Source organism: Hemibagrus wyckioides, linkage group LG04 (genome assembly GCF_019097595.1).
Source record: "Hemibagrus wyckioides isolate EC202008001 linkage group LG04, SWU_Hwy_1.0, whole genome shotgun sequence".
Lineage (NCBI taxonomy): Eukaryota > Metazoa > Chordata > Actinopteri > Siluriformes > Bagridae > Hemibagrus > Hemibagrus wyckioides.
In genome coordinates this window covers 26,688,699-26,707,689 of record NC_080713.1, presented here as the reverse complement: position 1 = coordinate 26,707,689, position 18,991 = coordinate 26,688,699, and the positions used below count along the sequence as shown (strand labels likewise).

At 49.8% G+C, this 18,991-nt stretch overlaps 1 protein-coding gene across 1 annotated transcript in view; it reads right to left on the bottom strand.

Moving 5' to 3' along the window:
- The window catches only part of LOC131351833 (rho guanine nucleotide exchange factor 26-like), a 56,498-nt gene extending 52,569 nt beyond the window's left edge, over positions 1-3,929 (bottom strand). The window contains exons 1-2 of the mRNA XM_058387457.1: positions 3,667-3,929; positions 1,738-2,914 (exon numbers count right to left, since the gene is read on the bottom strand). Of these exons, the coding sequence (XP_058243440.1) occupies positions 1,738-2,886 (1,149 nt within the window). The 5' untranslated portion in view covers positions 2,887-2,914; positions 3,667-3,929. The remainder of the gene's footprint in view (positions 1-1,737; positions 2,915-3,666) is intronic.
- Positions 3,930-18,991: the final 15,062 nt, after the last annotated feature.

The following is an 18,991-nucleotide window of genomic DNA, read 5'->3' as shown; positions in this document are numbered from 1 at the left end:
CTAGCTCTTCTGGTCACACTGGTTTGTCAGATGGACGTTAGCGAACATGGTCCATTTCTACCCTTTCAACTCTGTGCCCTCGATGACCCCTTTATACACTCTGGAAGCATCTGTCTGAGCTAATCTGAGGATGTTACAGCTCCTAAAAACAACAACGTCCTCCATTGCTGTGGCTCCTTATTCTTAGACATCACACATGGGGATGTGGTAGCGTAGTGGTTAAGGTGTTAGACTACTGCACGGAAGGTTATGAGTTGGAAGCCCAGGTCCACCAAGCTGCCACTGCTGGGCCCTTGAGCAAGCCTGAATTACTCAGTTGTATAAAATGTAAGTTGCTCTGGATAAGGGTGTCTGCCAAATGCTGTAAATGTAATTGGACAAAAAAATCTGTTTAATGACATGGTTCTGTATCCAATCCCTCATATTTCGTTGTTCACTGTATTTAGCAACATGTTTTGTCATCTAGCATGAGTTATGGAAGTGCTGTTATCTTTCTAGATAAGGAAATCAGACAGAGTCTAAAGATCTCAACAATATAAGCGCACAAGACTGTCTGCTGATTAGCTGGCAGCATGATGACGGAATATAATTACCGAAATTGAATGATCTATGCCGCATATTGTATGTTTTAGAAATGTTTCTACAGTATCAGGATATATTTTTTGCCACATTGACTATTAGTGCGAATAATCTAAGAGTGTGTATCAGTGTTTGTTGAAGAGATTAGGCTAAAGTCTATGTGTGAAGATGTGAAGGACAGTCAGCTGGGCACCAGAACAGAAAAATCATGTGTCTTGTCGTGTTACACATTGTATAATGACCATAAAATATAAAACAGAACACAATAAAATATCAGCAAAGCCATAACTACCATCAGCTCAGTGCTCACATCACAATTACTAAAACAATGCACAGGTTCATATTTCAGGAAGGTAATGGTCAAGTGTTATTGAGCCTGATGACAAAATGTTCTGTTACAGACATACTTCTAGTCATATGATTTGGTATATTGTTGAAAAGATTTATGCTTTGGATTAGGGAGGATTTTTTTTGCAGCTTATGGTCAGCATATGAACTTTTACTTTTTTAGGCTACTTGCATACATACATCAAGCTATCCAATAATACTAGTTTTTTCAAAGGATACAAGTCAGATTTTAAGGTTTGTACCATCTATGGTGTACTCTTTGATAGTTCTTCAAGGGTTCTTTAGATAGTTTAGGATTTGTGTCTTGCTAAAAACACTTGGAACTCTTTTAGTTGCAGGGTTCTAGTTTAGACTAGTGACTACAACTTATGGCCTCTAGCTTGAACTGTAGATTTTCTCTGACTCTAGAACCATGCACAAGGTGCTATCTAGCACCCTCAAAGGTATATTTGATTTGTCCGTCTGGGACAAAAAGTTTCATGTTGAACCCTACATCAGTGGTTGTTCAATTAAAATAAAGGAGTCCAAAGCTAACTAATCAGGTCTATCTTTCAAGTTAGGAAAGATAGAGGACTAGCTGGGAAAGTCCTCAAAGGGTAATGTAGATTACTTCCTGATTTAGAAAGGTTCCACATTATTCAAACCTGTCTAAATGGGGTAATACGTTATGCATACAACCCAACAACATGGGTTTTCATTTCATTTCAGGTAGAAACCCTTCAGAAGGCTAAAACTGATAAGCCTTTAAAAGTTTATTTACTATCAGGTTAGTTGGTCTTATGTTAGATGTATCATTAAAGCTGCACTCACTTTGCTTTTGAAAGGTCGTGGACTCCTGGGTCCTTCTTTCACCTCTGTGACTTCTTTTAGTAGGTTTGGGACATCCAGTTCTACACCACTGACCACAGCCCTGCGATATGACGTGGACCTCAGGCCCCTCCTAAACAGCCCTGGAGCATCATCACCTTCCGCATCTTCAACATTTTTATTGCTGGAGAAGTAGGAGCCACTCTCCACCATGCTGCGGGCACGGAGGGAGCGTTTGGACGGATCTGTCGACCCCCCAGTCTGGCTGGTTTTTCCTAGTCGTTTTTCAGATGCCAGGTTGTGAGGAATGAGCTGCTGGGTGCCCATCTTTAACGCGACAGGGCTGTGCGTACTGAGGACCGTACTGGGAAGGGGTGACTTGACTTCGGACCCTTGGGAGGAGCTTGAGGACTGGCGTAAAACTGGAGTTACCATGCTGCCCTCGGATGGAGACAGGGATTGAGGGGTAAAGGGCTCGGATGGGGTGCTGGGAACAGAGGATGAGGAAGAAGAGCATGAAGAAAGGGAGCGAGTGCTAGACATGGAACTGCTGGGAGACAAAGAATTCCGAAGAGTGACTGGAGAAGAATGCTGTGAAGGGGTATTCTGGGAGGGAGAGCCTGATTTCTGTGGGGTTCGTCTATCTGATTTCGGGGATGAGTCCGCAAAAACAATCTGCTCTCTCTGGGAGATGAGGGTAAATGGGTTGGACAGACGCTTCAGAGGATCACGATCTCTTTTGGTCTCCTTTTTGCTCAAACCGTTTGTTTTTGTGGTTTTAGTCGCCTGGTTACTGTCCACAGATGCATTATTATTCTCTGATCTGAACCTAGCCAGAGAAAAGCGCCCACTGGATAGATGCCCAATGCTAATGCTCCTTACAACACGAGTCTTATGGGCAGGTTTGTTCAAAACATGTTTGACCACCATGGTTCCTTGTGGAGTGGGGATCTTCTCTGCAGGTTGCGTGAGGGTGAAAGAGCACTTGTCCTCCACGGGGAAATCGGTCATGAGCACACCGTCTATCTGATGACTCAAAGGTCTCGGTTTGGGCTTCAGGTTGCCGTTCAAGACCTGGTCCGTGGCACGCTTTTTCCACAGAGGAGCGATGATGTTGTTGTTGGAAAGATCGACCTCGTTGCTAAAATCCATAGTAGGGTCACTGTTCAAACATTGCGGTCTGAAGAGAAACCAAGACAAGATTAATTTGCAAGCAGCGAACTGCAGTTTCCTGTTACTTTCTCCAATCATTTATTAACTAGATAGAGTTCCCTGGAGCAAAAAGTCTTGTTAAATGAATATTCATAAGTCTATAGCACAAATAGAAATAAAGACTAGGGGACATGTACATTCTTAGTATGTATCTTACACCTTTATGAATAATTTAAGGTACATAACCAGATCTTAAGGACTATCTTTAAAGCGGAAAAGTACAGAAAAGTCTTTCTGAGAGGAAAAGAGACTTGTTTTTATTTTTATTTTTTTGATTTATGCATTAAAACAAACTAGCCTGCCCTAACCAAATATCGGTCCACTCTTTCTAAACTCACACGATGCGCTTCAGAAGTTCACAGCAGTTCACCCAGTTACTCTTTAACCAGGTGACAAGACAAACTGGAACCTGCAGGAAACCTCAGGAAAGTTGATCACTCAGAAATACTGGTTGCTGGAGGTGCATGAAGGAAGCGTTTATATTTATCTATAACGTGCATCTTTTATGGAAAAGACATATGTGCTTGGTGATTGTTTATTTTTAAAGTAAAGATCCCTCAGCAGTAAATAAGGTCTAATTAAGCACCTTTAAAGGTGAAAGATACATAAAGATTGCTTCAAGGAAGAGTACACTTTATTTCTGAGAGTGTTATTGTTTACAAACGGAGATTTACTCTTGTTACAGAAATGTTAAACCAAATCCAAACATATAAACTTTACCTTCACGTGCACTTTGTTGTTGTTGTTGTTGTTGTTGTTGTTGATTTAAAGCTCATAATCCGCTGGTAGCTCCGATGATATCCTCCTTGTGTAAATGCCGCTGAAGCTTCAAAATCTGAACGCAAACTATTAATCGCAGTCCAACAAAAGTCAGTCCACTGTGACTTACCCCCACATCCTCGCGCGCACCTCTACGGAGATCCCTCGTGCTGTCTGCGCGCGACTCGCGACCGGAGCTGAATGACGGAGACACGCGAGCGCAATGTTGTCCCAAGTTCGGGTGACGTCATGCACACTCCCATCTTTTTTTAGTGTCCTGCTTCTAAACATCTGAGACTTGCACAACTTTCCTGTAACAGCTCCTTATTGTGTGTTTTTCTTCTTTATAAATTCCGAGCTGGTTTTCCCTCTCCATGTTTTGTAAGTTCCCAGCATTGCTTTTTTTCTTTCTGTTGTTTTTGCAGAACTTTTTCTACCTGCTTCAATCTCTGTTGTGACAGTATCATTTTTAAGCCACCATATTGCCTTGCAAGCGTTAAAGACAGATACGAGGCAGGAAGACCAAAAAAATCATATTAATCTTACGGTAAACTTTTGTTCTTTAAAAAAATATATATATATAAACCCATTTGTCATATATTTAAAAAAGAAAACACAAGATAAACAAATACCTATAATGCATTAAATTACAAAAATAACATTTTATTATTTTTCTTTTCTGCTGTTTAGTATTTAAATGAGCGCGCCAGGGTTCGAGCCGGAGCTCAGTTTCCTGTCTTTCTCATGTTTCCTCCTGGTGTTTCTGGTTTCCTCTCACCTCCATGACAGCAGGTTGAACTTTATGAAGAAAAGATTTAACAACTCCACAGCTTCATTTTGCTCAATTTAGTGTGAAACTATGCCTTCAAAGCGCTTTCTATTTGGAGCATGCAGTACATGCGTGTCTCCTCTAGGTGGAGACAAATCTCCTTTCAATGTTCATCTTCTGCGATGTTCTACTCCGACTGCTGGAGGATATGTAGAGCTACACTCCTTTTTTAAATTGATTCGACCCACATATATACAACCAGATTTACATATATATAAATATATATATACACACACACACACACACACACACACACACACACACACACATATATATATATATATATATATATATATATATATATATATATATATATATATATATACAAGCATGTGTGGGGGCGTACATAACTTACTTTAATGAGAAGGGTGGGGCTGCATATTCTGCATAATCTGGCCCCAGGACGACAGGGCAACACGAATGTCCTGAAAAGCATTCAACTTGTTTTCTTTCGTCTTCATTTTGGTTAAAAACTGAGAATCCAGTTTCGCACAGATAGATAGTGCTTAAAGGCAGTAGCAATGAAATGCATGCTTTGCTCAGCATCGTATACTCGGTGGAGAGGCTAATCCAGAACAGATCATTTACTTTTATATAAAAATTCTTGACTTCCGTCTGCTTATATTCAGCATAAAATAAATGAAAGACATGCAACTAATATAACTCTACTAAAGCCTGTCAAAGTGGTTCTTTAAGTGTCTTTCTATTTAAAGTTATTCTTCTTCTTTTTTTTTTATTATTAAAATTGCATTAAAATATTTTCCTTAAATCGTATTGGTGACCCATTTTTTAAGTCTCGCGACCCACCCGAGGATGGCTTCGTGTCCGAGAAGGGGAGATGGGGAAATAAATACGTAGTTCAATAAGAGATATACAGTATATTACATATTCCCCTCAGTATGTTTTTTTTAGACATTATGCAGCAGGATCAGTTTATTTGGAACTGCTTTCTTCTTCTTTACTATTTTATTTTTATTTTTATTTGACCTGAATAGTGTTGCGTATCCTAGCTTATTATCTTATGTACAGTGATTCCACTAAAAACATTCGCTTTTATATAAAAGTGGAATATTTTTATGAAATTCAGCAGAATTAAGTAATGTCTACATTTGCGTCATGAAATTTATCCATCCATCCATCCATCATCTATACCCGCTTTATTCCTAATTAGGGTCACTGGGCTCTGCTGGAGCCTATCCCAGCACACATTGGGTGAAAGGCAGGGGTACACCCTGGACAGGTCAGCAGTCCATCACAGGGCCACACATACAGACAGACAACCACACACAATCACACTCACTCCTATGGGCAATTTAGAATTACCAATCCACCTAATGTACATGTTTTTGGACTGTGGGAGGAAACCGGAGTACCCGGAGTAAACCCACTCAGGTACGGGGAGAACATGGAAACTCCACACAGTGCTGCCCTCTCATGAAATTGAATCATGAACGTGAACAACAAGGGATATCGTCAGAAAGCAGCATCACAGAAATATATACTTTTTTAAATTTGTAAATAAAAACTATTACTTATTCGTTTTATGAGTCACTTTTTGTAATGTTGAACAATGTTGTTGTGTATGCTGTGAGACAATTAAGATAGATAGATAGATAGATAGATAGATAGATAGATAGATAGATAGATAGATAGATAGATAGATAGATAGACGGACGGACAGACAGACAGATACTTTAATCATCCCAATGGGAAATTTACAATCAACGTATCTTAATTATTTTCATTTTATTTCCTAATTAAAGTACACCATTATTCCTATTAATAGTCATATCACACAGCTACTGTAAATATGAGCACATAAACTGTACTTTACACTAAACATGTTACACTTAAGGACTGTATCTACTTCCGGCTTCTCCCTCTGATTGGATCTTCAACAAAGTTCCTGCGTGATTCAGTGGAAACGGATGAATCCTTTGGGTAAACATTTTGCCTTGCTAGTATTTCTAACGCATTATAACGAGTAATATAGACGAATTATAGACGTGAATTCGTTTATAAGAAAATAATTTATCATATTTATATATATTATTTGTTTAGAAACGATATTTCGTTGTTGTAGAAGAATTATTTGTCAGTCCCAAGGGTTCTGACGCGTCACTGTAGCTTCATAGTAAATAGTGTAGCTGCACAGTTTGACCACAAGGTGGAGCCAAAACTCTGTTTAAACAACGGTGAAAGCAGGAAAATTGTATTATTACCCAGAAAATGTTTTTTTAAATGGTCCCGATGAGCTGAAACCCAGACATAAGCAACTGACAGAACTGTGGAAAGTCGAATACAGTTTTATACAAAATATATACAGAGTCAGATAGTCGGTGTTTGTTGTCTGGTTGTTTGCTAACACCTAATGAAAGTCTCAACTAAAATCCTTTTTGTAAACAGACTGACAGCACTAAGTTCTAGACAGCTAGTTCGTTAGCCACAAAACTGACTAGCCATTGAAACCAGCAGAGCTAAAAAAAAAAAAAACATTAACAAACACCGAAACATACCAAAATAACACAGACAAATACACAACACTTTGCTACATTAAAAACAAAAAATCACAAGCACATTATACACCACATTAACAGGCAGCCACGGGCCCTTGGGTATGCAAATTAGCCAGAAAAGTTTCTGGTTGTCTAAGATGGCATCCACCGAAAGTCATTACTAAAGAAGTGGCTTAAGGCAGATGTTTGTGGAAAACATGGCCTTCTTAGCTACATTAGCTTCATAGATGTTGAAGAAAAAAGTTCTGTGGATGATGATACTATACTTAAACTGCAACAAATTGGGGGGAGGGTGTTGGGGAGAGTAACCAGTTAAACTAATCACATAACACACTCATGTTCATTTAAAAGCAATCCCAGACCAGCGTGCTGAAGAGGATCAGGGACGAGGCTTTATGAGACAACAGCAGGGTTTAAAATGAACCCTAAAACACCTCCATGATGATCTCACTAGATCTCCTGCTACTTATCTTTTACAGGGGGGCATTATTGTTGTTTGTTTGTTTGTTTTTAATATCAACTTATTATTGTTGTTTGTTTATTTGTTTTTAATGTTAGCTTATTATTGTTGTTTGTTTATTTGTTTTTAATGTTAGCTTATTATTGTTGTTTGTTTATTTGTTTTTAATGTCAGCTTATTATTTTTGTTTATTTATTTGTTGTTAATATCATCTTATTGTTGTTTGTTTGTTGTTAATATCAGCTTATTATTTTTTGTTTGTTTGTTTGTTTTTAATATCAGCTTATTATAGTTGTTTGTTTATTTGTTGTTAATATCATCTTATTGTTGTTTGTTAGGGTTTTTTTTAAATATCAGCTTATTGTTGTTTGTTTGCTTGTTTTTTTAATATCAACTTATTGTGGTTTGTTTATTTGTTTTTAATGTCAGCTTATTATTGTTGTTTGTTTGTTTGTTTTTAATATCAACTTATTGTTGTTTGTTTGCTTGTTTTTTAATATCAATTTATTGTTGTTTGTTTATTTGTCAAAGCTTATTATTTTTGTTTGCTGTCAATATCAGCTTATTATTGTTGTTTGTTTGTTTATTTATTTGTTTTAAATATAAGCTTATTATTGTTTGTTTATTTATTTGTTTGTTTTAATATCAGCTTATTATTGTTGTTTGCTTATTTGTTTTTAATGTCAGCTTATTATTGTTGTTTGTTTGTTTGTTTTTTTATATCAGCTTATTGTTGTTGTTTCTTTATTTGTCTTTAATGTCAGCTTATTATTGTTGTTTGTTTGTTTTTAATATCAGCTTATTGTTCTTTGTCTGCTTGTTTTTTTAATATCAACTTATTATTGTTGTTTGTTTATTTGTCAAAACGTATTATTTTTGTTTATATGTTTGCTGTTAACATCAGCTTATTATTGTTGTTTGTTTGTTTGTTTTAAATATCAGCTTATTGTTGTTGTTTGTTTATGTTTGTTTGTTTTTCATATCAGCTTGTTATTGTTGTTTCTTTGTTTGTTTTTAAAATCCGCTTATTATTTTTGTTTGTTTACTTGTTTTTTAATCAGCTTATTATTGTTGTTTGTTTATTTGTTTTTTAATCAGCTTATTATTGTTGTATGTTTTTAATATCAGATTATCATGTTGTTGTTTTTTTTTTAAATATCTGCTTATTATTATTGTTGTTGTTTGTTTGTTTGTTTACTTGTTTTTAATGTCAGCTTATTATTGTTTGTTTGTTTGTTTGTTTATTTTTTTAGTTAGTTTCCTAAAACAATGACTAAGCCTTTTTTTCCCAGAAATTATTGAAATATTTTAACTCTCTTGTTTTTCTTTAGTTTTCCTTTACTTTGTTGAGATTTGTTTTATGGTAAAAAAAAAAAAATTATGTTGTTTTTAGTTGCTTGTTTGTTTGTGGCTTTCGTGTTAGTGTCAATAATATTAGAATTTATTTATTTTGATTTTTTATAGAATTCAAGAGAGTCTTGATACTTTTGTTTAATTTCCATTCACTTTGTTTAGTTTTCACTATTGAGCATTTTTTATTTGTTTGTTTGTTTGTTTGTTTGTTTTCATGTACATTTCAACATGGGTAATGACCCTGGATTTGTTTAACTTTGAAATAAATCTTTTTCAAAAGCTTTCTTCCTAGTTTCTGTTTAGTTTTATTTACTTTCTTTAGTTTTTGTTTGTTTGTTCATAATTTTCATGTTAGATTAACCAACTAATTTCAGATAAAAACATTTTTTAAATTTCTAAATGTAGGGTTGCTTTCCTTCGTTTGTTTAGTTTTGTTTGTTATTAGTGTTCTAGATTTTTTTTCAAATTTAGAATTCCCTATTATTTTAAAAATTCTGTCAGATTTAACCTGATTAGTGTCTTAGTTTTCGTTTACTTTTTGCTTTTTTAGGTTTCTTTTTTGTTTTGTTTTTGAGAGTTTTGACTTTTTTTTTCTATTTTATTTCTTTCTTCTGTAACTTTAATAAGATCTCCATGATGAAACCCACACCCTCCTCCTCCACCTCTGTGCCTCAGGTGCTTCAGTAATCCCGGCTGAGTCTCTGGTGTGCTCAGTGAAGAGTAACGCTCTCCTCGGCGCTGGAGAGGTCGTGTCTGAGACGCAGGGACTGTAGAAACAGATCAGTGGTTCTGGCTACAGTAGCGCCAGCTGAGCGGGACGTGGTGAGAGCGGTGGTGAGAGTGGCAGAGAGAGAGAGGAGGAGAGAGCATGGCAGTGAAAGCACCGGTGAGAGTGGCGACAGTGAGAGCGGCGACTGTGAGAGTGGCAGTGAGAGCGGCGAAAGTGAGAGCGGCGACAGTGAGAGCGGCGGTGAGAGCGGCGAAAGTGAGAGCGGCGACAGTGAGAGCGGCGGTGTGAGTGGTGGTGAGAGCGGTGACGGTGAGAGCGGCGAAAGTGAGAGCGGCGACAGTGAGAGCGACAGTGAGAGTGGCGGTGAGAGTGGCAGAGAGAGAGAGGAGGAGAGAGCATGGCAGTGAAAGCACCGGTGAGAGTGGCGACAGTGAGAGCGGCGACAGTGAGAGTGGCAGTGAGAGCGGTGACAGTGAGAGCGGTGGTGAGAGTGGCAGAGAGAGAGAGGAGGAGAGAGCATGGCAGTGAAAGCACCGGTGAGAGTGGCGACAGTGAGAGCGGCGACAGTGAGAGTGGCAGTGAGAGCGGTGACAGTGAGAGCGGTGGTGAGAGTGGTGGTGAGAGCGGCGACAGTGAGAGTGGCGACAGTGAGAGTGGCAGAGAGAGAGGAGAGAGCATGGCAGTGAAAGTGCCGGTGAGAGCGGCAACAGTGAGAGCGGTGGTGTGAGTGGTAGTGAGAGCGGTGGTGAGAGAGGGGGAGAGAGCGGCGGTGAGAGCAGATTTGAGAGCAGCGGTGTGAGCGGAGGTGAGACCGGCAGTGACAGCGACGGTGAGAGCGTCGGAGAGAGTGGCAGAGAGAGCAGCGACAGTGAGAGCAGCGGTGTGAGCGGCTGTGAGAACGGAGGACAGAGTTCGGCAGTGAAAGCGGCGGTGAGAGAGCGGCAGTGAGAGAGCAGTGGAGAGAGCGGCGGTGAGAGCAGAGGTGTGAGCAGCAGTGAGAGTGGCGGTGAGAGAGCAGCAGAGAGAGTGGCAGAGAGAGAGAGAACGGCGGTGAGAGCAGCGGTGAGAGAGTGGCGGTGAGAGCAGTGGTGTGAGCAGCAGTGAGAGTAGAGGTGTGAGCAGCAGTGAAAGTGGCGGTGAGAGAGTGGCAGAGAGAGAGAACGGCAGTGTGAAAGCAGCGGTGAGAGCAGCGGCGGTGAGAGAGCGGTGGTGTGAGAGGCAGTGAGAGCGGTGGTGAGAGAGGGGGAGAGAGCAGCGGTGTGAGCAGAGGTGAGACCCGCAGTGACAGCAACGGTGAGAGTGTCGGAGAGAGTGGCAGAGAGAGCAGCGACAGTGAGAGCAGCGGTGTGAGTGGCTGTGAGAACGGGGGACAGAGTTCGGCGGTGAAAGCGGCGGTGAAAGAGCAGCAGAGATAGAGGCAGTGTGAGCAGCAGTGAGAGTGGCGGTGAGAGAGCGGCAAAGAGAGTGGCAGAGAGAGAGCGGCGGTGAGAGCAGCAGTGAGAGCAGCGGTGAGAGCAGCAGCGGTGACAGAGGCAGTGTGAGAGCGGTGGTGAGAGAGCAGCGACGTGAGAGCAGCGGTAAGAGAGCGGCGGTGACAGAGGCGGTGTGAGAGCGGCGGTGAGAGAGCGGCGGTGTGAGAGCGGCGGTGACAAGCGGTGAGAGCGGCGGTGACAAGCGGTGAGAGCGGCGGTGACAGAGGCGGTGAGAGAGCGGCGGTGACAGAGGCGGTGTGAGAGCGGCGGTGAGAGAGCGGCGGTGACAGAGGCGGTGTGAGAGCAGCGGTGAGAGAGCGGCGGTGACAGAGACTGTGAGAGAGCGGCGGTGACAGAGGCGGTGAGAGAGCGGCGGTGAGAGAGACGGTGAGAGAGCGGCGGTGACAGAGGCGGTGTGAGAGCGGCGGTGAGAGAGCGGCGGTGTGAGAGCGGCGGTGTGAGAGAGGCGGTGAGAGAGCGGTGAGAGCGGCGGTGACAGAGCGGTGAAGAGCGGTGTGAGAGCGGCGGTGACAGACGCGGTGTGAGAGCGGCGGTGAGAGCGGCGGTGACAAGCGGTGTGAAGCGGCGGTGACAAGAAGCGGTGAGAGCGGTGACAAGCGGTGTGAAAGCGGCGGTGAAAGAGCGGTGAAAGCAGCGGTGACAAAAACAGTGAGCGGTGAGAAGCGGCGGTGACAAAAGCAGTGTGAAGCGGCGGTGAAAGAGCGGTGACAAAACGGTGAAAGAGCGGCAGTGACAGAGCGGTGTGAGAGCAGCGGTGAACAAAGCGGTGTAAGCAGCGGTGACAAAAGCGGTGTAAAGCGGCGGTGAAAGCAGGCGGTGACAAGCGGTGTAAGCGGCGGTGAAAAGCAGCGGTGACAAGCAGTGAAAGCGGCAGTGACAAGCGGTGTAAAGCGGCGGTGAAAGCAGCGGTGACAGCGGTGAAAGCGGCGGTGACAAGCGGTGTGAAAGCAGCGGTGAAAGCGGCGGTGACAAGGCGGTGAAAGCGGTGACAAGCGGTGTAAAGCGGCGGTGAAAGCGGCGGTGACAGAAGCGGTGAAAGCGGTGACAAGCGGTGTAAAGCGGTGAAGCAGCGGTGACAAGCGGTGTGAGCGGTGACAAAGCGGTGAAAGCGGCGGTGACAGCGGTGAAGCAGCGGTGAAGCGGCGGTGACAAGCGGTGAAAGCAGCGGTGAAAGCGGAAAGCGGTGTGAAAGCGGCGGTGAAAGCGGTGAAAGCGGTGAAAGCGGTGAAAGCGGCGGTGACAGCGGTGACAGAAGCGGTGAAAGCGGTGGTGACAAGCGGTGTAAGCAGTGGTGACAGAAGCGGTGTAAAGGCGCGGTGACAAGCGGTGAAAGCGGCGGTGACAAGCGGTGAAAGCAGCGGTGACAGAGCGGTGAAGCGGCAGCGGTGACAAGCGGTGTGAAGCGGCGGTGACAAGCGGTGTGAAGCGGCGGTGAAGCAGCGGTGACAAGCGGTGTGAAGCAGCGGTGACAAGCGGTGTAAGCGGCGGTGACAGAGCGGTGAAGCGGCGGTGACAAGCGGTGAAAGCAGCGGTGACAAACGGTGAAAAGCAGCGGTAACAGAGCGGTGAAAGCGGCGGTGAAGCGGCGGTGAAAGCGGCGGTGAAGCGGTGAAAGCGGTGTGAAGCGGCGGTGAAGCGGTGAACAGCGGTGAAGCGGCGGTGACAGAAGCGGTGAGAAAGCGGTGAAAGCGGCGGTGACAAGCGGTGAAAGCGGTGAAAGCGGCGGTGACAAGCGGTGACAAGCGGTGGTGAAAGCGGTGTGACAGCGGTGAAAGCAGCGGTGTGAAGCGGCGGTGACAGAAGCGGTGAAAGGCGGCGGTGAAAAGCGGCGGTGAGCAGCGGTGACAAGCGGTGAAAGCGGCGGTGACAAGCGGTGTGAAGCGGTGAAAGCGAGCGGTGACAGAAAGCGGTGAAGGCGGTGAAGAAGCGGTGTGACAAGACTGCGAAGCAGCGGTGACAAGCGGTGAAAGCAGGCGGTGAAAGCGGTGAAAGCGGCGGTGACAAGCGGTGTGAAGCCCAGCGGTGAAGCGGCGGTGACAAGAACAGTGAAGCAGCGGTGACAAGCGGTGAAAGCGGTGAAAGCGGCGGTGACAAGCGGTGAAGAGCGGTGTGGGCGGCGGTGACAAACGCGGTGTAAAGGCAGCGGTGAAGCCAGCGGTGACAGAAGCGGTGAGCGGTGACAGAAAGCGGTGTAAAGCGGCGGTGACAAGGCGGTGAAAGCAGCGGTGACAAGCGGTGAAAAGCGGCGGTGACAAACCTTGATGAAGCAGCGGTGATGACAAGCCCGGTGAAAGCAGCGGTGAAAGCAGCGGTGAAGCGGCGGTGAAGCAGCGGTGAAAGCGGCAGTAACAGAAGCGGTGTGAAAGCAGCGGTGACAAGCGGTGTAAGCCAGCGGTGACAAGCGGTGTGAAGCGGCGGTGAAAGCGGCGGTAACAAAAGCGGTGTAAAGCAGCGGTGACAGAAAGCGGTGAAGCGGCGGTGAAAGCAGCGGTGACAAAGCGGTGAAGAAAGCGGTGACAAGCGGTGTAAAGCGGCGGTGAAGCGGCGGTGACAAGCGGTGAAAGAAAGCGGTGACAAAGCGGTGTAAGCGCAGCGGTAACAAGCGGTGTGAAGCAGCGGTGAAAGCGCGGTAACAAAAAGCGGTGAAAGCGGCGGTGACAAGCGGTGTGAAGCAGCGGTGAAAGCGGCGGTGAAAGCAGCGGTGAAGAAAGCGGTGAAGCGGCGGTGAAGAAAGCGGTGAAGCAAGCGGTGAAAGCGGCGGTGAAAGCAAGCGGTGACAAGCGGTGAAAGCGGTGGTGACAAGCGGTGTAAAGCGGTGGTGACAAGCGGTGTGAAGCAGCGGTGACAAAGCGGTGTGAAGCGGCGGTGAAAGCAGCGGTAAGGCGCGGTGACAAGCGGTGAAGCCAGCGGTGACAAGCGGTGTGAAGCAGCGGTGACAAGCGGTGTGAAGCAGCGGTGACAACAGCGGTGAAAGCAGCGGTGACAAGCGGTGTAAAGCGGCGGTGACAGAGCGGTGTGAAGCGGCGGTGAAGCGGCGGTGACAGAAACGGTGAGACAGAGCGGTGAGGCAGCGGTGACAAGCGGTGTGAAGCGGCGGTGAAAGCAGCGGTGACAAGCGGTGAAGCGGCGGTGACATGATGAAGCGGCGGTGAAAGCGGCGGTGAAGCAGCGGTGACAAGCGGTGACAGAAGCGGTGTGAAGCGGTGAGCGCGGTGACAAGCGGTGAGAAGCGGCGGTGAAAGCGGTGTGAAGCGGCGGTGAAAGATGAAAGCGGTGAGAGAGCGGTGAAAGCGGTGAAGAGCCCGGTGACAAGCGGTGAAAGCGCGGTGACAAGCGGTGTGAAAGCGGCGGTGACAAGCGGTGTGAAGCGGCGGTGACAGAAAGCGGTGAAGCAGCGGTGACAAGCGGTGTGGCGCGGTGACAAGCGGTGGCAGGCGGTGACAGAGCGGTGAGCAGCGATGAAAGCGGCGGTGAAAAGCGGCGGTGACAAGCGGTGAAAGCGGCGGTGAAGCGGCGGTGACAAGCGGTGAAAGCGGCGGTGACAAGCGGTGAAAGCGGCGGTGACAGAAAGCGGTGAAAGCGGTGTGAGCGACAGAAAGCGGTGAAGAGGCGGTGACAAGCGGTGAACAGCGGCGGTGAAAGAGCGGTGAAAGCGGCGGTGACAGAGCGGTGAGAGAGCGGCGGTGACAGAAGCGGTGTGAGAGCGGTGTGACAGAGGCGGTGAGAGCGGTGACAGAAGCGGTGTGAAGCGGCGGTGACAGAAAGCAGCGGTGAAAGCGGTGACAAAGCGGTGAAGCGGCGGTGAAAGCGGTGACAGCGGCGGTGACAAGCGGTGAACAGAAAGCGGTGAAAGCAGCGGTGACAAGCAAGCGTGAAAGCGGCGGTGACAGCGGTGATGAGAGAAAGCGGTGTGAAGCGGCGGTGAAAGCGGCGGTAACAGAGCGGTGAAAGCGGCGGTGACAAGCGGTGAAGCGGCGGTGACAGAGCGGTGTAAGCAGCGGTGAACAAGCGGTGTAAAGCGGTGTGACAAGCGGTGAAGAAAGCGGTGTAAGCGGTGAAAGCAGCGGTGACAAGCGATGAAAGCAGCGGTGACAAGCGGTGTGAAGCGGCAGAGGACAAGCGGTGAGAGGCGGTGAAAGCAGCGGTGACAGAGCGGTGAAGCAGCGGTGACAGAGCGGTGAAAGCGGCGGTGTAAAAACAGCGGTGACAGAGCGGTGTGAAGCGGCGGTGACAGAAAGCGGTGTGAAGCGGCGGTGAAGAGCGCGGTGACAGAGCGGTGAAGCGGCGGTGACAAGCGGTGTGAAGCCAGCGGGGACAAGCGGTGTAAAGCGGCGGTGAAAGCGGCGGTAACAAACGGTGACAAGCGGTGAAAAGCAGCGGTGACAAGCGGTGAAAGCGGCGGTGACAAGCGGTGTAAGCAGCGGTGACAAGCGGTGTAAAGCGGTGACAAGCGGTGAAGAAAGCGGTGTGCGGCGGTGAAAGCAGCGGTGACAGAAAGCGGTGTGAAGCGGCGGTGAAAGCGGTGTGAAACAGCGGTGACAGAGCGGTGACAAGCGGTGTAAGCGGCGGTGACAGAAAGCGGTGTAAGTAGCGGTGAAAGCGGTGTGAAGCGGTGACAAGCGGTGTGAAGCGGCGGTGACAAGCGGTGAAGAAAGCGGTGTGAAGCGGCGGTGAAGCGGCGGTGACAAGCGGTGAAGCGGCGGTGACAAGCGGTGAAGCAGCGGTGTCAGACGCGGTGTGAGAGCGGCGGTGAGAGCGGCGGTGAGAGCGGCGGTGACAGAGGCGGTGACAGAGGCGGTGTGAGAGCGGCGGTGACAGAGGCGGCGGTGAGAGTGGCGGTGAGAGAGCGGCGGTGACAGAGGCGGTGTGAGAGCGGCGGTGAGAGAGCGGCGGTGACAGAGGCGGTGTGAGAGCGGCGGTGAGAGAGCGGCGGTGACAGAGGCGGTGAGAGAGCGGCGGTGACAGAGGCGGTGTGAGAGCGGCGGTGACAGAGGCGGTGTGAGAGCGGCGGTGACAGAGGCGGTGAGAGAGCGGCGGTGACAGAGGCGGTGAGAGAGCGGCGGTGAGAGAGCGGCGGTGACAGAGGCGGTGAGAGAGAGGCGGTGTGAGAGCGGCGGTGAGAGAGCGGCGGTGACAGAGGCGGTGTGAGAGCGGCGGTGACAGAGGCGGTGTGAGAGCGGCGGTGACAGAGGCGGTGAGAGAGCGGCGGTGACAGAGGCGGTGTGAGAGCGGCGGTGACAGAGGCGGTGTGAGAGCGGCGGTGACAGAGGCGGTGTGAGAGCGGCGGTGAGAGAGCGGCGGTGACAGAGGCGGTGTGAGAGCGGCGGTGACAGAGGCGGTGAGAGAGCGGCGGTGACAGAGGCGGTGAGAGAGCGGCGGTGACAGAGGCGGTGTGAGAGCGGCGGTGACAGAGGCGGTGTGAGAGCGGCGGTGACAGAGCCGGTGAGACAGAGGCGGTGTGAGAGCGGCGGTGAGAGAGCGGCGGTGACAGAGGCGGTGAGAGAGCGGCGGTGACAGAGGCGGTGTGAGAGCGGCGGTGACAGAGGCGGTGTGAGAGCGGCGGTGACAGAGGCGGTGTGAGAGCGGCGGTGAGAGAGTGGCGGTGACAGAGGTGGTGTGAGAGCGGCGGTGACAGAGGCGGTGTGAGAGTGGCGGTGACAGAGACGGTGAGAGAGCGGCGGTGACAGGCGGTGTGAGAGCAGCGGTGACAGAGGCGGTGTGAGAGCGGCGGTGACAGACGGTGAGAGAGCGGCGGTGACAGAGGCGGTGTGAGAGCGGCGGTGAGAGAGCGGCGGTGACAGAGGCGGTGAGAGAGAGGCGGTGTGAGAGCGGCGGTGAGAGAGCGGCGGTGACAGAGGCGGTGACAGAGGCGGTCTGAGAGCGGCGGTGACAGAGGCAGTGTGAGAGCGGCAGTGAGAGAGTAGCGGTGACCGAGGCGGTGTGAGAGCGGCGGTGACACAGGCGGTGTGAGAGCGGCGGTGACAGAGACGGTGAGAGAGAGGCGGTGACAGAGGCGGTGTGAGAGCAGCGGTGACAGAGGCGGTGTGAGAGCGGCGGTGACAGAGACGGTGAGAGAGCGGCGGTGACAGAGGCGGTGTGAGAGCGGCGGTGAGAGAGCGGCGGTGACAGAGGCGGTGAGAGAGAGGTGGTGTGAGAGCGGTGGTGAGAGAGCGGCGGTGACAGAGGCGGTGAGAGGGCGGTGGTGACAGAGGCGGTGTGAGTGCGGCGGTGACAGAGGCGGTGAGAGAGCGGTGGTGACAGAGGCGGTGTGAGAGCGGCGGTGTGAGTGCGGCGGTGACGGAGGCGGTGAGAGAGCGGCGGTGACAGAGGCGGTGTGAGAGCGGCGGTGACAGAGGCGGTGTGAGAGCAGCGGTGACAGAGGCGGTGACAGAGGCGGTGTGAGAGCGGCGGTGACAGAGGCGGTGAGAGAGCGGCGGTGACAGAGGCGGTGTGAGAGCGGCGGTGACAGAGGTGGTGTGAGAGCGGCGGTGACAGAGGCGGTGTGAGAGCGGCGATGACAGAGGCGGTGTGAGAGCGGCGGTGAGAGAGTGGCGGTGACAGAGGTGGTGTGAGAGCGGCGGTGACAGAGGCGGTGTGAGAGTGGCGGTGACAGAGACGGTGAGAGAGCGGCGGTGACAGGCGGTGTGAGAGCAGCGGTGACAGAGGCGGTGTGAGAGCGGCGGTGACAGACGGTGAGAGAGCGGCGGTGACAGAGGCGGTGTGGAGAGCGGCGGTGAGAGAGCGGCGGTGACAGAGACGGTGAGAGAGAGGCGGTGTGAGAGCGGCGGTGAGAGAGCGGCGGTGACAGAGGCGGTGACAGAGGCGGTCTGAGAGCGGCGGTGACAGAGGCAGTGTGAGAGCGGCAGTGAGAGAGTAGCGGTGACCGAGGCGGTGTGAGAGCGGCGGTGACACAGGCGGTGTGAGAGCGGCGGTGACAGAGACGGTGAGAGAGCGGCGGTGACAGAGGCGGTGTGAGAGCAGCGGTGACAGAGGCGGTGTGAGAGCGGCGGTGACAGAGACGGTGAGAGAGCGGCGGTGACAGAGGCGGTGTGAGAGCGGCGGTGAGAGAGCGGCGGTGACAGAGGCGGTGAGAGAGAGGTGGTGTGAGAGCGGTGGTGAGAGAGCGGCGGTGACAGAGGCGGTGAGAGAGCGGTGGTGACAGAGGCGGTGTGAGAGCGGCGGTGACAGAGGCGGTGAGAGAGCGGTGGTGACAGAGGCGGTGTGAGAGCGGCGGTGTGAGTGCGGCGGTGACGGAGGCGGTGTGAGTGCGGCGGTGACGGAGGCGGTGAGAGAGCGGTGGTGACAGAGGCGGTGTGAGAGCGGCGGTGTGAGTGCGGCGGTGACAGAGGCGGTGTGAGTGCGGCGGTGACAGAGGCGGTGAGAGAGCGGCAGTGAGAGAGTAGCGGTGACCGAGGCGGTGTGAGAGCGGCGGTGACACAGGCGGTGTGAGAGCGGCGGTGACAGAGACGGTGAGAGAGCGGCGGTGACAGAGGCGGTGTGAGAGCAGCGGTGACAGAGGCGGTGTGAGAGCGGCGGTGAGAGCGGCGGTGAGAGCGGCGGTGACAGAGGCGGTGTGAGAGCGGCGGTGAGAGAGCGGCGGTGAGAGAGAGGCGGTGAGAGAGAGGCGGTGAGAGAGCGGCGGTGACAGAGGCGGTGACAGAGGCGGTGAGAGAGCGGTGGTGACAGAGGCGGTGTGAGAGCGGTGGTGACAGAGGCGGTGTGAGAGCGGCGGTGAGAGAGCGGCGGTGTGAGAGCGGCGGTGACAGAGGCGGTGAGAGAGCGGCGGTGTGAGAGCGGCGGTGACAGAGGCGGTGAGAGAGCGGTGGTGACAGAGGCGGTGTGAGAGCGGCGGTGTGAGTGCGGCGGTGACAGAGGCGGTGTGAGTGCGGCGGTGACAGAGGCGGT